Source organism: Sebastes umbrosus, chromosome 21 (genome assembly GCF_015220745.1).
Source record: "Sebastes umbrosus isolate fSebUmb1 chromosome 21, fSebUmb1.pri, whole genome shotgun sequence".
Lineage (NCBI taxonomy): Eukaryota > Metazoa > Chordata > Actinopteri > Perciformes > Sebastidae > Sebastes > Sebastes umbrosus.
Window position 1 is genome coordinate 11,555,820 of NC_051289.1, and position 18,141 is coordinate 11,573,960.

At 41.6% G+C, this 18,141-nt stretch overlaps 1 protein-coding gene across 1 annotated transcript in view; it reads right to left on the reverse strand.

Moving 5' to 3' along the window:
• Nucleotides 1–4,381: 4,381 nt before the first annotated feature.
• LOC119480276 overlaps nucleotides 4,382–18,141 on the reverse strand; it is a 117,857-nt gene continuing 104,097 nt past the window's right edge. The window contains exon 7 of the mRNA XM_037756402.1: nucleotides 4,382–7,673. Within this exon, the coding sequence (XP_037612330.1) occupies nucleotides 7,634–7,673 (40 nt within the window). The 3' untranslated portion in view covers nucleotides 4,382–7,633. The remainder of the gene's footprint in view (nucleotides 7,674–18,141) is intronic.

Sequence of the window (18,141 nt, forward strand, 5' to 3'; positions counted from 1 at the left end):
ACTGATCGTGTCATGCCTAAGCATAAAAAAAAAAAACACAAATCTGTGCAAATAGAAAAACATTTATTTAATTTTAGGGGCATTTATGAGTGGATAAAATAAGTGAAATGTAGCAGAGGGCGAATGGATCTGAATTGAGCTTAAATTGAATGACAAAGTGAATGTATTAGTTACATCTGATCATTGCAGCAGCATTCTCCCATATTAAGTCCCCATAATGAGTAAATTAGTGGGTCTCCATCTGTGGCGTTGCAAACTTACAGTCACACATGCTGACTGCATTCACAGACTCCTGCTGGGTGTGTTGGTGGAGAATAAACATACACAGATTATTTCAGCAGCTATAGACACAATGCACAAAAGGGTGCATTATAGCCTGCATATACACTGTAATTCACACACTCGCTGCTGAGAAAACGTTGGCACAGAGAAAGGCTTAATTTACAGCGTGAAGTCAAAAACGGACAGGTCTCTCTAGCAGTGCTATTGATCTGACTGCTAACCCCCACACCGCCACCCTCACCTCCCCCCCTCTCCACCCGGCCCTCCCTCCCTCTGTGGTTACATTTCTTCCTGTGTCATGGAGTGCATTGTAACATATATCTCTGTTTCATTGCACATTCATCATTGATTTACCGTGCTAAGAAACAGAACACACCAGCTTATATTTGGCGTTAAGTGAGCTTGTTTCTCAAAATCTCTCTGGGCTCGGAGAAGATACTCTTGAGAAGCCGACAAACAAAAACAGACTAAAAAACAAACGTCTCAATTGACTTACTATAGCCTAGATACAACTCAGTGCTCTGCAGCCAAGAATTCAGAGCGTATACTAACTAAAAAAAAAAATACTAGTGCGTTATCTTTTATATGTAAAACGATCAGGGCGCAAAATATGGAGCTCAAATAATTAAAAGCAAATGTACAACAAAGTGTTTTAATTCTAAGATGAAGAAACAGATTGTTAAACATACATTTGAATGAATATGCAGGCTGCCTAAAGGAGGCTGCGAGTAATTGCAGAAAAATTGCAACCCATAATTATGGTCTCAGTCATTAACACTTTATCTGGGTGGAATAAAGCAATCCATATAACAATTTAAATTCAAACTCCCTTCGCAGAAATAAAAAAGCGTCTTTATGCCTCCCTGACTGTGGATACACATACATAAGAATAGATAGAGGGATGTAAATATGCAAACACACATATGCAGAAAAAACACACACATTTTCACATGCATACACACACACACACACACAGGCATTTACATATCATCTGCAGCCATCTGCTCTAAATGATAGGTAATTAACTCAGGCCTGCCTTTGTCTCTGTGGCTGGTCGGCTGACATATAGGAGCTCTTCAGGAGAATATACGTGAATCAAGGACTTCAAAAGAACGAGAGGACGAGGGAGTGAGTGAGAGGAAGGACGAGGAGGAGGAGGACTGGCTGATGTTTGTGAATGATGCTGCATAAACCCAGAGAGGCAGCGCAGAGAACCATTACAATGATGATGGGAAAGAGAAAAAAAAAAACTGGAGATGATGGAAAGAGGACATGCTGGGTCAGAGCGAATGTACACACACAGTATAATGTGTGTGTGTACGTGTGTTAAACCTGCCGTGCAGCTCACCTACAGTTTTCCGATCAAGGTCAAGCGGTATTAAACAGAGAAGCTTTGCACTGTGTAGGTTGGAATAGAGAAACGCTGCAGCTAATGTTGGCGCCACCTCTTCTATTCAAATAAATAATGTGCTCTGGATGCTATTTTAGAGGTTTTACTTCACACACTGAATCTCACGTTGTGTTATAAGAATTCAGGGACTGAGCATATTTTTATATAAGCTGGAAATTAGTGAAAAAAAACATTAAAATATAAGTGAAAATGGTTGAAAATATATCAAGAATTCATAAAAAATAAAAAATAAAAACCAAAATGAGTAATAATAATAAAACATTTTCATCAGATTGTTCTTTTCCAGCACTGTCTGCTCCTCCCAGTCACCCTGGTACCCAGGTCTGTCTCTATTACAGCAGCACAGGACTATAATTAGCCAGGTATCTCCTGCAGTAATGATGAGTGGGAGAGAAGCCTTGCATCTACCTGCTAAGGGCTGGAGACGCTATGGGCTCTGGAGCCAGAGCAGCCAGACAGCAGCAGCAGCAGCAGCAGCGGTAGAGGAGCCCCGTTTCTCATCAAATGGGATAATTAGAGTGTATGGAGATGTGATTCCAGGTAAGAGGTGACAGGGAGCACGGGAGAGGACGTTTGTCTACACGCTCACCTCCTTTTCTCAAATGGTAAATGGACTGGGGGCTGCTGTCGGAGGCTGAGCGAGACAAGGGCGGCGGCGGGAGAACAAGATATCACAAGGCTCCGGTGTAGATCAAAAAAATAGACAAGAGGAGAGACAAAAAATTATAGTATAGAAAGATTTAAAGATGGTAAAGAAGAGGGCTGCACAGTGAGGGCTCAATACAGCTCAATACACTTACATCTTTGGTGTATAGGGTGTGATGCAGTGTGGAGACTGACAGATGACCTGATGCAGTAATTCCCTAGTGGTGCTTCACTTTGAAAGAGACAGGGACACACACACACACACACACACACACACACACACACACATATAGAGAGAAAGACATGATCAAGATGATGATGATGATGATGTTTAAGGTGATGATGGCGGCGCCTCCTCTATCTAAACCCCACATCTGCAGTCAGCAAAGCCTCTAACCGCAGTGTCCCTCCCCAGACGCCCGCCCGACACGTCTGCACCGGTCAGCGGGATACAAACACACTAATGCACCATTCCAGCAAACAAACAAACAAGTGTTGCCATAGTAATTGCAGTGATTAGGAGATAAGTGCCGTGGAGAAAACAAGGCGTTGAGAAGGAAAGCCCCCTGTGTGACCTTTCGCCGTGGCTGCAGAAGCAGCGCCGCAGTCAGATTCCAGGCACGTATGACTAGCGCCACATAGATCCACAGCACAGGTCAGGGCGGCATGAAATATGAAGACACTAAAGCTGCTGCAGGTCTTCACCACAGAAAGCACCTTGAGCTTGGCTTTCAAAAGATAACTGTGAAACTGTGATATTTTCACCATAATAATGGTCACAGGCCAAATGTTTTCAAGAATCTCAGTAGAGGGTGGTTCACAACTTTACACACGGGTGCTACCAACCTCCCCAAAAACTATTCTCCATAAATCATGTCTGTTCTTTACAGAGATTCTTGGCTGGTATTTTTCACACAACTCCCACAATCCTCTCCTTGTATACTGTACAAATGAATTCACACAACGTCTGCTGGGTAAATATACTGTACGTCTTGTTTTAATGTTGTACTGTTATTGTCTAACATTGATGCAGCAATATGCAGTATGTACAGCATGTTAATCTAAATGTGTTTGCCATTTACCTTGCTTATAATGTAATGGATAATATGTTATAAGCTAGGTGTGCTACTTAGTTAGTATTGTTTTAATTAGCTAAATAACATTAACTACTTTGCATAAAGGAAATTAAGGCAGCTAATAAAACAATTCTAGAAAAATAAAAAGAGCGTACATCCACAAATTAGAGTTGACACTAAAAATAATGCAAAATTGTTATGGCTTTTTAATTCTAATGCATTTAAGACTGGAGAATAATGTAAATTGGACAATTTAATTGGTATTAATTCTAATTTCCCCATTATCATATATACAGTACAAGCTTTATTAGTGATTTATGAATTTTGCTGTAAACATGAAGGTCTAAAATTCAGATTTTTTTTAAATATTTAAATTGGTTTTCTTTATTTTTAAACTATTTTTTGCAGCATTCTGGATCTGGCTTGTTTTCATTGGGTTTTTGTAGGGTGTAAGAAAATATAAAAAAATATTGAGTATCGTGATATTACATTTTGTGATACTATAACTCAATATTTTATTTAATTTGCTAAGAGATGTATCCTCTCAGTGTATGTGTCCTCTCAAAGTAGTGATAGGATGTTGGATGTTACTGTGATAAATGCAAATGCAGATCCCATTGTTCTGATTGCATAAAAAAGCCAACTTTTTGTAATTTTTATTTTTAAAAAATACTCTTTTTTACTCAGATTTTATGCAGATGGTGGCGTGTTCTTTTTCAACAGTTTTCCTAAAATTTGATTTGAAAAATTGCAATATATTGCAATATATTTAATCGTATCTCCTGTGTCATGATACGTATCGTATTGCCATATTCTTGCCAATACACAGCCTTAGTATCTTGTAAGATGTGGGCTGGGTATAGTTTTATGCATGACAAAAAATAATAAAAACGTCATTCATTTATTCATGTAACAGCACTGTGGTGATGTAAAGTATTATTGTTCAGAGAATGAAAAGTATGAAATTACTGATGATGTTTTAATACACATCAGAATAAATTCTGTGACATTTGCAATTGTTTAGAAACTCATCCTTTAAAAGGTAAGAAAAGTTTTTTAACAGATCAACTAAAACACACACGTAGACAGGTCAGAGTTATGATTTGATCAAAGCTTCGTTCTAACTAAACCAGCTAAACTCCGCATCCTCGTAATCAAAGTTCATTTGACACGACGTGCTCTCTGATCTGATGCAAACTGATGTTCAACAACAATCTAATTCGGGTTCAAAAGGCGGTGCGTTGATCCTGAATTTAATGCTTACAGAGAAGACAGAGAAAGAAAAAAAGGAGGTAAAATGTTTATGCTTGTTCTGTTTTTCACAGCAATGTCACGGCCGGTAAAACTGGCTTAGTCACACGTATAGAGCTGAAGGTGTTAGAGGAAAATCAATGCTTGGATTGCAGTGTAAGGTCCTCTGGGTGATGTAAACACAGTTTGCTATACATTCTGCCTCGGGAATGTTGCAAAAAGCCTCCAAAGTGGGAAATATGGGCATTAAGTGCGTGAACACGAGCACACAGACGCAAGCACATGCATGCAACATACCATTTTTTTCATTATAGTTTTCATAGTTGTAGAAGATGGAGAACATCACTGTTGGTGCGATTGGTTCAAAAGATGTCTCATGTTTGAGCCCACGTGTTTGAGCCCCCTCCTCCACCCCCATCCCCATCCCACTCTCACACACACACACCCTCCCCGCTCCCGTGCAGCTCCCCAAACTCTCAGGCTATGAAATGTACATCACACCTCCGATCTGAGGGAATCTCACCCCAAATCCTTCCTTTGAATTATTGAAGAGGACCAAGCCGGCTTGACTCTGATTATCCTCCCATCAATATGCCTCGCCTCTCCTCCTATAACATCAAATGCCTCCGACGATCGATCCGGCCAATCAGAGGAGCCGCTGCAGCTAGAAAATGCAGAGCGTATTGTTCTGCATTGTTTACACTGACACCGCTTGGCGTGTGCAATAGGTGTGTTTATGCTTGGGACAGGCGTGATTGCTGATTGACTTGAGATGCTCCTGTGTGTTTTTGCTGTCTGGTACGTGTCACAGATAATTCCACCTGTTTGTTTTGCTCAGGACAATCAGATGTTTCATGAAGCCCAAGGATGTTTGAGGAGCAGTGTTTTGAAGCGTTTCTCTGCATTGGAACATACTGTGCTTTGCTTACATTGATGTTTCTTACAGTGTGAGACAAAGAGAAAATGCAAGTAAGAGTGCTAAAATCATTTTACGTTTTATAAAACGGGTAAAGTTTGAGCTGTATGGCGTAGACATTTGTCGACTGCCAGCACAAAAACCAGAGAAAGCTGAGTCGAGCACTAACGCAAGTCGGTTCATTTCACTCCCAGAAAGCACTTTTTTTCTCCGAGACCGCTGGCGCGAGTGACTTGTAGCGATTTTCTTTTTCAATTACACGCTGAAAGGTAAATCAACACCTCACAATCTTTTTTACTATGAGCAGAATGAACACAAACATATGTCCGTAACCCTACAATTATACAAATGCACACACACACTCTCCCTCTCGCAGGCCCATATAATGATTGCAGGAGGCGCTGCTCTATTATTTGTCAAATGGAACGGTTGATGTGTGATTGTTGTCTGTCTCTGGTAAAAGCTGCTGGTTCCTCCTTAAGATGCTGTCAGGCTAGTGCGCCTTTTCTCCTGAACACACAAGTTCTGCACCCAATCTGTGCTGATAATCGCGCTATTACACAGATTATCTAGAATGGGCCTCACACCAAAAAGCAAACACTGGTATATTCTTCCTCCTACGACACTGTACACATCCATTATGCATGTAGACTACTTCTACTTAAAGGTACAGATTGTTCCTTTAAGATGCGTCTCAGAAGTTGCCAACAATGTCACACTGGACCAAACACTTGTTATCATATCCAAATACACATTCAAATTCCTCCACTAAAGGCTCCACTGATGTGCTGTTGCACTCTGCAGTGGGATGGATGTATCAGCCGGGGCCAGATGATGGCACTCTTCTCTCTGTACCCGGCTGCCGGGTGCCCCCGCCGCGTGCTCCGACTGCATGATGCAGCTGGCCTCATTTTAATGATTTAAATCACTTGAGGTCCACCGCCACACATTTTAGAGGCTTGACTGAATTTATCCTCGTTGATAGAGATCAGTGCCCTCAGCCCTGGACGTTGCCAGACTACAGTAGAGGGGAGAGACCTCTCCGACTGACACGATTGGATACAGCTCTCCGCTCTGATTTTACTTTTGATCCCCGCCGCTCTGACTCTGGCCCTGGGGACAGATGAGTGGAATGGAGCGGTGGAGATAGAGCCGAATGCCACGCACTCCCTCTTCTATCTCGCTGGTCAGCCTTTTATACAGATGCAGGTCTAGAATGGGCACTGTTAAAATGCAGACTCGCCTAATCTTATATTAATCACCAGCATTTTTATGCTCTGCATAACAGGGGCACTTGAAGTTACTTTCTGCAATCAAACAAACAGCTTTTTTTTTTGCAGATTTTGATGCACTGGCAACCTTTAAAATATAGATTCTGCCTATTTTAATTGCCAGTACAAAGGCACATACTTGACAAGTATGAGCAGGGGTTAATTCTTACGAAGACAGAAATAACCACAATGCAATGTTGCGAGCAGCTGCCCAACTTTTTGAGTCACAGTCAGAAAAAAAAAGCTGGTTTTCTGTTTCTACAGTTAAGGTAGGTAGAAACATACACACGGTTGTTAAGTGCCCCTGTTCTGCAGCAGGGCAGCGAGGTGGAGGGGGAGGACTAGATGATACAAGTGTAACCTCTATAGAGGAGGTGCAGGAGCCTACATAATGTAAACACACATATATGATCCAACACACCCACGTACACAAACTCAACCCTATGCAGCGACCAACAGGTCATCATTGAAATAACGCTATTAGCCTTTGCACCCTACTCATTACTGAAAACACACACAAGCAGATGTAAGCACACACACAAGCGTACATGTGCGACCAGTCACAGCGCTGCGAATCCAATGATTTTTCCCAGAGGCCCCCTCCACGTGATCGGAGCCCCGAATGCAGTATTGATTAGCAGGATGACAATATGTGTGATTGTGTGTCTGTAATGATGCGTTTGCGAACCGCAGGGGGCACAGCGAGGCTATAGCAGCATGGCGGCAGAGGGCATCGTGGTGCGCCAAGGTCAATTGAAGGACGTCGGCGAGTGCTGCAGAATTAGAGCTGGGAGCCCGAGCCTGCCTGAGCGAGGGCCGTGCTGCAGAGGGAGAGCAGAAAATAGCACAGCTGAGGGAGACAGAGCGACAGGGAGAGACAGAGCACATAAATAACACGGCTGAGATTTCACTATTCAGTCACCTTTACTTCACAGGTAGCACACTGTGACGAGTAACCGCGAGTCTGTGTTGCCTGAAAGCTTTTCGCCAGATGAGGGATTTGGAGCACGTTCTGATAACAGAGAGGAGTTTATATAACAAGCTTTCCATGAATTGCAGAGCGTTATTACACTCGGTTACGTTCAGTTGTCACATCAATGTTGACTTGAGGCAACTATTAACTTTGAAAGTCATAACATGACGCATGCTGCACAGTGTGTGCGTGTGTGTACGTGTGTATGTCTCAATGATGCGTGTATTTTATAATTTTTTTTAAACAAGTTTACACTTACAAATGTTAATTAATAATACTTATACGTATTGTAAGCTAAATGTACTTAAAGTATCAAAAATACTTATCATGCTCAATGACCACTTTCAGAATATTATAATATATCAACCCAATCTCACAGGAAGTCGCATAAATAGCACGATATTACAAGAACATTCCACATGTCATGAGGACGCATTTTTGTATTTTAGTGTGTCATTTTTACGCCACGTAACAAAACTACGGTAACGTCCGCAGTTAGGTTTAGGCAACAAAACCACTCACGTAGGTTTAGGAAAAAAATCATGGTTGGGCTTAAAATAAGTATGTAAACTAAATAAAATACGGAAAACACGCCACAAAGGTCACTAAAAAACACGTGACAAACGCCACTAACATAACTGATAAAACAAAACACCGGTCTCCTGGTTGAAAGTCCTGTGTTTTTGTTGGACCCGTCCGCCCACTGCTCCTAAAAATACTTAGGATGGGTTAAATGCAGAGGTCAAATTTCATGTATGTACCTGTATGTACTATGACAAATAAAGGTTTCTTCTTTCTTCTTCTTCCCTCCTGCTCATCATAAGTGGCCTTTCTCGCTTTTTATTCTACGTCACTAGCTCTGAGCGTAGCATATTTACACAGAGCGCTTGCATTGCAGTCAGTACAGACTACATGGCGTACAAAGGACACGCCAAAAGCAAGAACAACGTTCATATTGCACGTTAAATGCCTTGCACATTATTGTGTCATTCATACGCTTTTCGGGCAAACAGGCTGAATATATGTCTATTATATTATCGCATCATAATTATTGATGTTTTAATGCTACTTTTTAATGTTGTAGCTGGTGGAGGTGGAGCCAATCTTAACTAATTTATGTGCAACTCACCAGTTTAAACTATAGCAATTCTTCATATTTAATACGCCAATCATATATTTTGTATGTACAATTTGTCACAAAAATGCAGTGGAGTAAAAAATACATTATTTCTCCTGGAAATGGAGTAGAAGAATGAAAAAGCAGAAAATGGAAATACTCAAGTCAAGTACCTAAAAAACGTACTGCAGCACAGACCTTGAGTTAAAGTACTTTCCACCACTGGTCACTTGTGTGGTAGATTAAAAATGATGCTAAATCATCCTTAAATTTGACAAGTTGCCAAGCTCAAAATATTCTGACATATGGTTCATTTCACTAATTTAATGCAACATTAAAATAAATACTCATCTGCCAGCATGTGCGGATAAATCAGTAACCTGTATGGTCACACGTTATTATACTGTACATGGTTTCTCCAACTTTCTCACTCCTTTCCAATCTCTTTTTTTTTACAGTGTCATCTATCATGGGAAATTTGACCCATATTGTGTAATTAAACGATCAATAGCTGTGTAATAGCGAGGGAATGTGTCCAGGAGGTCCAGACTCCAGCCACCGTGACTGATTGAGACCTGTTGCCTTTAGATGTGTGGATCTGAGTCCCGTCCTCTGCGGACACAAGAATCATTGGACACAAAGTCCAGTGCAGGAAACTGCTCCTCGCCTGGGAGTCACATGGTGCGATTACTTTCACAGAAAGTTGAGGAACACGAGCAATTATTGTGTAGAATGTGAGATATATTTTCAATTTGACCATTTAAGTGACTTTTTGCTATTTCAATGAAAACTGCTGTAATTGGAAACATAGCTCGCTCTATTATGGTTTAATTACTTTAGAAGATATTAAGGCTTGGTGACACAGGCATCAAAACTAAAAGAGGGATATCTTTCTATGTACATAAAAGCTTCTATCAAATAATGTTTATAGAATTTATAATGCTCTTATTTACAATTTGTAGAAAGGTAAACATTATATATATTTTTACTTATTATTAGATTAGTGATATATTCTCAGAATTGAGCTGTTTTGAAATGAAGTATACATTACATCCAGTAAAGTTTACATCCTCCCTACTGCTGGAATAATCCTCCACGGGTTCCTGGACAGGTGCGTGGGTGTTACAGTGGATACTGAACAAGGCTGTGGCCGACACAACGGGAAACTGCGATGGAGCTGTTAAAAGCCAATTGCGGGGTAGTTGAAAATGCCAACAGCCATTTCTTATCTCACATCACAACAATTACAACTGCCTGGGAGGTAAAACCTAATGAATCAAACCTGGACTCGTGGGTTTCCATAGAAACATGTATAATCATGGCAATTAGACCATTGTGAACAATCTATTCTGTCCAAATTAAGCAAATACGTATAGAGGCCTAAACGCGTTCTGTGGAGAAAATGTAGAAACAATGGTGTTCTTGACATTAAAAGCAAAGCCACTTCCGGCATAATGACATATATAATGTAAAGATAAAGCGCTTTCCATTGCTCATGATCCTAAAGAAGGAAGGAAGAATACAGTAGGGGGGGTAATTATAGTAAACACTCCTCACCTTTTGCATGTCTATACCATGATGCCTGATATATATATATGAGTCTTATTCTTCTTTGTTCTGCATGAAACTCTAATTTAGCCTTTTATTTTACAGTAACTAGGGACATTTACATAAGTACTGTACTAATTTTGAGATACCTGTGCTATATTTGTGTTTAAACTGTCTGCCACTTCATTCTTTACACAAATACTTAAAGGTGCAGTGTGTAGGATCTGGCGGCATATAGCGGTGATGTTGCAGATTGCAACCAACTGATACTTCTCTTTTGTGCCAAATGTGTAGGAGAACTACGGTGGCGGTGTTTGGTTTGTGTGTTCTTGACTACTGTAGAAACATGGCGGCCGGCTCTAGGAAGAGGGTCCACTCCCTATGTAGATAAAAGCGGCTCATTCTAAGGTAACGAAAACAATGATTCTTATTATCAGGTGATTATACACTAAAGAAAACATACTTATCAATATTATATTCCATTGTTGCTAATAGATAACATTAAACGTTACACACTGTTCCTTTAAAATAATCTTATAAAATACAGTGTTTTGCTAAAGATTGAACCAGTTGTTTTCCAACATTTTTGGCTTGTCATTTAAAAAACAGTTTTAGGCCCAAAAAGATAAACATATCACACAAAACTGTGGGTCATTTGTGATTTTTTCCTGTGAATGTCACCATAGATACTCAGTTTGTAATTCTGCAAATGCAAGGGCTTTCATCAATGGGCTACAGGCTCAATCACCATTGTGTTACCTCATTTGGCGATAGATAGTAACTTAACATTTATGTAAATGAAAATCTTAGAGATTATTACTTTAAGTACATTTTGCTGATAATACTTCTGTACTTTTATCTTTGAATGCGGGACGTTTACTTGGGAGCATTTCTACATTGTTGTATTCATGCTTTTACTTATGTAATCTGAGTACTTTTCCCGGTTATGGGGGTGACATTTTAAATATATATATATTTTTTTTCTTGCAGTGGACAATAAGGTCAATGGTGTTTGAATAATTCAAGTAACAGACAATACGCCCTCATTTTAAAATCCCTGCAAAGCACAAACTGTATGTACGAACGACCGTTAGCATAAAGATTTATGCAGCTACTCTGAAAGCCAAGCTTTCAAACAAAATGTCAAAGGTCAGCGGTATAGCGTCAAGGAGAGGCGTCGCCTGTCACACTCGCTCCGTACACCCTGACCCCGGGGGTCAGACACCATCCACAGCAGGTCACTGGGTTCTTGGTCACATGGTCACAGAGGTCTGCGGCGTGAGCTACAACCGCTGCATGACAGGAAAACACGGCCAGTGTGTAAAGATTAACCTCTGACTTAACATCCCGTCAGATGTTCCACTTGAGCACAGTCTAAGAATTACAGTAACCGTGATATACGGCGGCACGCAAGACATGCAAGGACTTTGTTATAATCAATGCGGGTCACTCTGTTTTTGATCTACTGCGACACAATTTGAGAGTCGTTGATGTTAAAGCCTCTTTTTAAAATTCCTCGTGCACAGATATCACACTCCCCTTCACTCTCACCGCTAATAATATTGATTCCCCTTCATCATACATCTTCAATGTAAATTGTCCACTGCGACTTTTCCATTGATTTAGCTCCGGATGATGAGGGAAATGTTAGCATGGTAACATTGAAGCCATTGATTTGTGAAGTGATAGATAAAAAGCATTTATCATTTTGGAGTAGCTGTGATAATTAATTGATATTGATTGAAGCGGGCTCACTGTGAATGCTGATACTAAGCAAGCGGCTGAGAGGCAGGAGAGAAATGACGATCCAACATTCATGCTGCTCTCATGTACAGAGTGTCCTCAGAAGTCTAATACTCCCCTCCACGGCATTCAAGGAGTGAAGGATAGATATGCAGATATCTTGTGTAATTGAAGGCTATTATCATAATGCACTCTACCTTGTGTATTATTCATATTCAAATGGACAGATTTGAGCTGAAAATATTTCACAACCCTCCGCCTTGATTGCAGATTGAGAGTTAGAGAATGGCCACCACTGATTTAAATTACGCATGTGAAGAGGTAGGATGAGAGCTTGTCTTCTATCTCCATCTAGAAGTTCATGCAATTCAAACATCAAATTATCAAGTTCAATATTTGATGTTTCCACTATTGCTGTCAAGAGGAGGATATGAAATCCACTTGTGCTTTGTTAGAATATGGAGATTCTGGTACGCGCCAACTTGTATTATCAAAGGAAGCACGGCGCTAACAGGAGAGTCATTTCGATGATGAGAAGGAACGACCATTAGCTTCATTTGAGTTGAGAGAATAATGTAGCTCTCGGAGCAGGAAGTCTTCTCTTTGAGCGCAGGACATGTCGTGCTCCACATGTACAGTGTGTGCTCCACCTAGCTGGTTCAGAGGAGAAACCTTTTCTCACCTATTGAGCCTCTTCCCGTTGAGAGAAAGACCTCTCGGCTGAGACGGCTCCAAATCAATCTGCTCAATTCTCCAAACATTTTGTCATACAGAGGTTACCGACGGCGTGGATTAAAGAAGCTCTACCCTTTAATTTCTCCATGATTGTCACTTCCTTTCAAGCCCCCCAGAGCCTTCTCAGATCACTAAATCATTTCCTTGACTCTCTGGAGCCAAAGGTGGCTACACAGAGGGCACCTCGGCTTTGTGATCCGCAGGAGGCCGAGCATACCTCTTGGTTATATTTATTTCTCTGGGAAATATCAAGAAGCCTGAACCTTGCTCTCGCTGTCCCTCGGTGCGCTGCAATCACACTCAGCAAAGCACCCTGTAATTACAGGCACCATCTCCTATTCATCAGTGGACAGAATGGAAATGCCTGCGAGTATGATGGACTTCTGTATCCTGGTAGATAGCGTGATTGTACTGCAAGTAGTGTGCTGATTTCTTTTCCAATTAAATACCAATAAAAGGTCTGTCAAAGAAAAAAACATGTCTGTCCTGCTTTTGGACCGAACGAGGCTAGCTGTTTCCCCGTTTTCAATCCATTTGCTTCGCTAAGCTAACCTTCAGCAAAGCTAAAATTCAGCTAAGCTAACAGACAGATATGAGAGTTGTATAAATCTTCTTATCTAACTCTCAGCAGAAAAGATAATATACATATTAGTAGCAAAATTATTCCTTAGAAAAATGCTCTGTTCAAAACCACTCACTTAGGTTTAGGCAAAAAAAACAACACTTAGTTGGGTTTAGGAGAAACGTCATGGTTGGTCTTAAAATAAGTACGTAAGTAAAATATGTACGGAAACAACGTAACATAAGTAAGGAAAACACGTCACAAACATGACTGAAAACACGTCACAAATGTCACACAAAAACACAAAGGGCCTCCTATTTGAAAGTCCTATATTTGTTGGACCCATCCATCTCCCCTCCTGCCCGCCATCAGCAGTCTTTCTCACTTTTTATTCTACATCACTAGCTCTGAGCGTAGCATATTTATGTGAATGCATTTACAATGCAGTCAGTACAGACTGGCGTACAAATGACACGCCTAAAGCAAGAACAGCATTCTTAATGCATGCTTTTGCCTTTCGCATTATTGTGTCATTCACACGCCTTTTCATACGAACGGGTTGATATTTTTACACAGTTCAACTCAGACCTGGTGTAGACCTGATTATAAGTCTCGAAGGAAAGAAATGGAAAGGCACATACAGGGTTACCAGACCCAGGGTAGGAAACTAATATTTGATAGGGGCTTTGGGACATGTTGTGGATCCAATAGTAGCATTTACGCTACTAGAAATATGGAATGTTATAGGTGGTTTGCACATGACTCAAAGTTTAAGCCAGGGGTGTACGATTCAATATTCGAAGAATGGGCACAAAAAGGCACAATGGCAAAATGTACGGTTTTCTAAAATGGCTAATGTATGAGTTTACAAGCATTAAAGGCAAAGTCTGCTCACGAAAAGATAAAAGTTGCAACCAGATAAAACTTCAAATAATGTGATTGGAGTGATTGTGGATGCATATACACACAGAAGGGGCCTCGGGTCATCTCTGCTTTCTACCAAGCTTTGGGGGTAATCATCGGTCTACATAAAAGCAAAATGGGAAGCAGAATTAAAGATTCAAATAACAGAGGAATAATGGTATCAAATGTACATCCACAAACTCACTAGTATGGAGGGAATTCATGGAGGCTGACCACTCGGCTATAAGACTATACTGGGAAATTGTTAATGCAACAAAAACATTTTGGGATATGAAATCCCAGATACTGCTCTGTGATGTATCTTGGGACTACATTTTTACTGGCAGCAAGTAAGACAGCTGTCCCCAGACATTGGCTTAAACACTCCAAAACTGGAACAGTAGCTGGAAATTGTCCAAGACATATTGTTATGGAAAAGTTTAAATAACTTTTGAGAGTCAAAGAGAAGAAAAATGGAACATTTATATGAGACATGACACCAACTACATGAATGCCTAACTAAAATATATTTATATGCATACTGAAATATTTCCAGACAACCAATCATTGTAACTTTTCATTTGGTTTGTGTATATTATTATATTATTTTTTTGTTGATGTTGTTGTGCTGTTCTGTTTATATCGCTGTGAAAACTCAATAAAAACTTAGAAAAAAATAGAAAAGTCACTCGATTAAGGCCGATGATACAAGAGGGAATGAAAGCAGCCTCACAACGTGACATTCTCTATTTTCAAAAACAGACTCATGGTTTTTAAAGATGAGATTTAACGGGTTTGAATAAATACTGCAGCTCTGCTATGATAACAAGAGAGAAAGAGCTGCTCATGCAGTTTAGATGTACAAGCAGTTTAGAGAATTAAGGATGGGTGGACAGCTGAAATGTAGGCAGACGTCAATAGAAAAACTCATGTAAAACCCAGAATATCAAAGAGAGCGAAGGAGCTCAAGATAGAGACAAAGGAGCGAGGGAGAGAAAATTAAAGAGTGAGAATGGAGAGAGAGAAAAAAAACCATAAAGCGTCGCTGAGATTCCTCCACATGCTTTTCTCTGATTTGCTGAAATTCATAATCCTCTCTCTTCTTTCCCACACCCAAGATCCTTTCCCAGCATCCATAATTCTAAGCGCCGAGCCAATCCCCCTGTTCATTTTAAAACTCCATTGTTTCTTATCGCACTGAAAGTGGTTGCTGCACAGATGTGATGTGCTTCTTTTTACACACCAGCAGCAGCAACAACAGCAGCAACTGATAAACACCTCCGTTTGCTTCTTCGCTGTTTTTCATCTTTCACCGCGCTTTCCCTGCTTTGATTTGAGCTTCATGCAGTGACCAAAATATACAAAACGAGCAGCGTAACACACAACACACGGCGTAGCGGGCTCTTTCTCCGCGGCTAAATATACACTGTTACACTCATCTCGTGTTAGGTTTTTAATGGCTCCGGCGCACTCATGTTGCAAAAGTCTCTCCAGGCCAGATTCTTTCTCTTCCCCTCTCCTCTTCGGCCCTTATCCCTCTCGCCTCGGGGCACTCGCAGGCCTGCCGAAAGAAATCACCCCCGCATCACTGGAGACATGCAGACACCCCCCCTCGCTGCTAAAATAAACTGCTCACCTTCCCCCTGTATTGTTCGCCCATCAGTCTCGCTTTCAGGTGAACGAGCTGCTTCTCCTGTGCTCCCGAGCTTCCCCTGTGTGTTATTTAAAATCAAATGAAATGGTGGATCATACTTGAGTCGAGCATCGCGCTAAAACAACTGAAAGGTGAAAGCTAAAAGCTGCAGGGTCACGTCATGCACCTTGCGATAGTGTGCCTCCTTTTCCCCCTTATGTAGCAACACATTTGGCACCCATGGACCTGGAGGGATGAGGGGAGCATGACGTGGTCACAGACAAGTACAAGTGGATTCGTTGCAGCGGTTTTGTCCCCGTTGGCGTCCTGGAGCAGAGCTCCTCCATTACACGAAGCTCCATGCAGCTGTTCCAAAATGGCTGCCTCTGCGTTTCCGTTTGTGTGGTGTCAGAGGACTGAGCAAGGGAGGAAATATGTGCTGCTGCGAATGCATACAGATTAGGATTAGAGCGTGAGCTGCAGCGTTGGGGCCTTTGTCATTAACAGGCAGTTTTAATCAGGGTCTGTCCCAGGGCTCCGCTGTTCGCCTCAGGAGCCCTGCAATCCTCAGAGAGCAGGAGAAGCAGAGATAGAGGGAGAGGGGGAAAAGAGAGAGGAAACAGGGAGGAGAGGAAGAGAGAAAAAAGAAAAAGAAGACCCCATAGTATCATTGGGAGTAGGGTGGGGGAGGTAGCGTGCAGAGCAAGGAGTGCTGGATGTGTTTTTGCATCTACATGCTGTGTATATCGTGTAGTAGGCGAGATGGCTGCTGGATGTGCTAACGCTCTCTCTATGTGCTATTGATTTTGCCCCGGCCTGGTGTCTGTGTATTATTTAAATGTTAAGATGTCGGTGTTGGTAATCACCGGCTCCATTAAAAGGCGGGCGGCACGGCTACAGCCACAGACCTGCAGAGAGCCCAGGCAGTCGGATGAATTATTAAGGAGAGGATGAGGTGGTGGGACATTTCCACCGTCGCCCTCGCGAATGTCATCCCACTCAGCCGGGAGACACGCAGGCACAGGCTGGCTTGACAAAAATCGACAGTGACTTCCTCCTCCCCCCACCCGGAACCGGTTTGATCCTGATTGCAGACACTGCAGCTGGCAATTTCCAGAATAATCTGCAGCTCCAGCCCTGCCTGCCCTGCCCCCCACGGATCCGCCAGCTCTTCCTACCCCCACCCTGCCTTGTGCCCCGGCATCCTCCGCGGCCCTCCAGCAGCATCGATAATATGGACAGGAGGAGAGGCCTTTGATTTGCTGAATCAGAGGATCCCATCTCAACACCACTGTGTGTGTGAACATGTAGATGAGAGAGAGGGAACACATGCAATCTAATGGGTGCCTGTAAAGTCAATAAAGCTACAACATTTTTTCACTAGTGATATTCTCCCAGAAACCTGAATAGTAGGTAGTGGTTGAGATAGGAACCTTCAAAATGTGTGCCATATTTTATTATCTGTACCCCCCTGTACAGTGTATGTTTTATTATATTGTTTATGATTTGTGTTATCAGAAACAATCACAGCGTCTTCAACACCCTTTGCTCGTTTTTATGACATTCATCTGGAATAACGTCAGCGACACTGATTGGGATGTCACTGACAGCCATGTGTACGCGGGACTTTGATGGAAATTGAATTATAAGAGAAAATGCTTCACTGTGCGACTGAAATTGAGAATAAAATGAAAAACAGCCTACAATTTTGGGATGTCAGTTAGACGGTGTTTTCTGTCATTCATCAAAGGCCCTCCACCACCCCTCATTACGATGCATTATTTTATATGGCGCGCGGGGCAAAGGATCGATTGTGAACGCTGGTAAAATTCTAGCCGCCTTAATAGATAGGCTTTGTCACTCACTGCTGGTAAGTGGAAACCGAGGGAGCGGAGCTGTCCTCCCACATAGGCTGCTTAAAACTGAAATAATTGTCCTATCAGAGGGCTTTTCCTCTCTCAGTCAACTTTATTAATACAGCACTGCATCACAAAAACATGACGCCTTGCTAAGATCTAACTAATCGACAGATATTTAACATCATTCAGGGTGTTGGCTTCGTTTGCAACATGAAA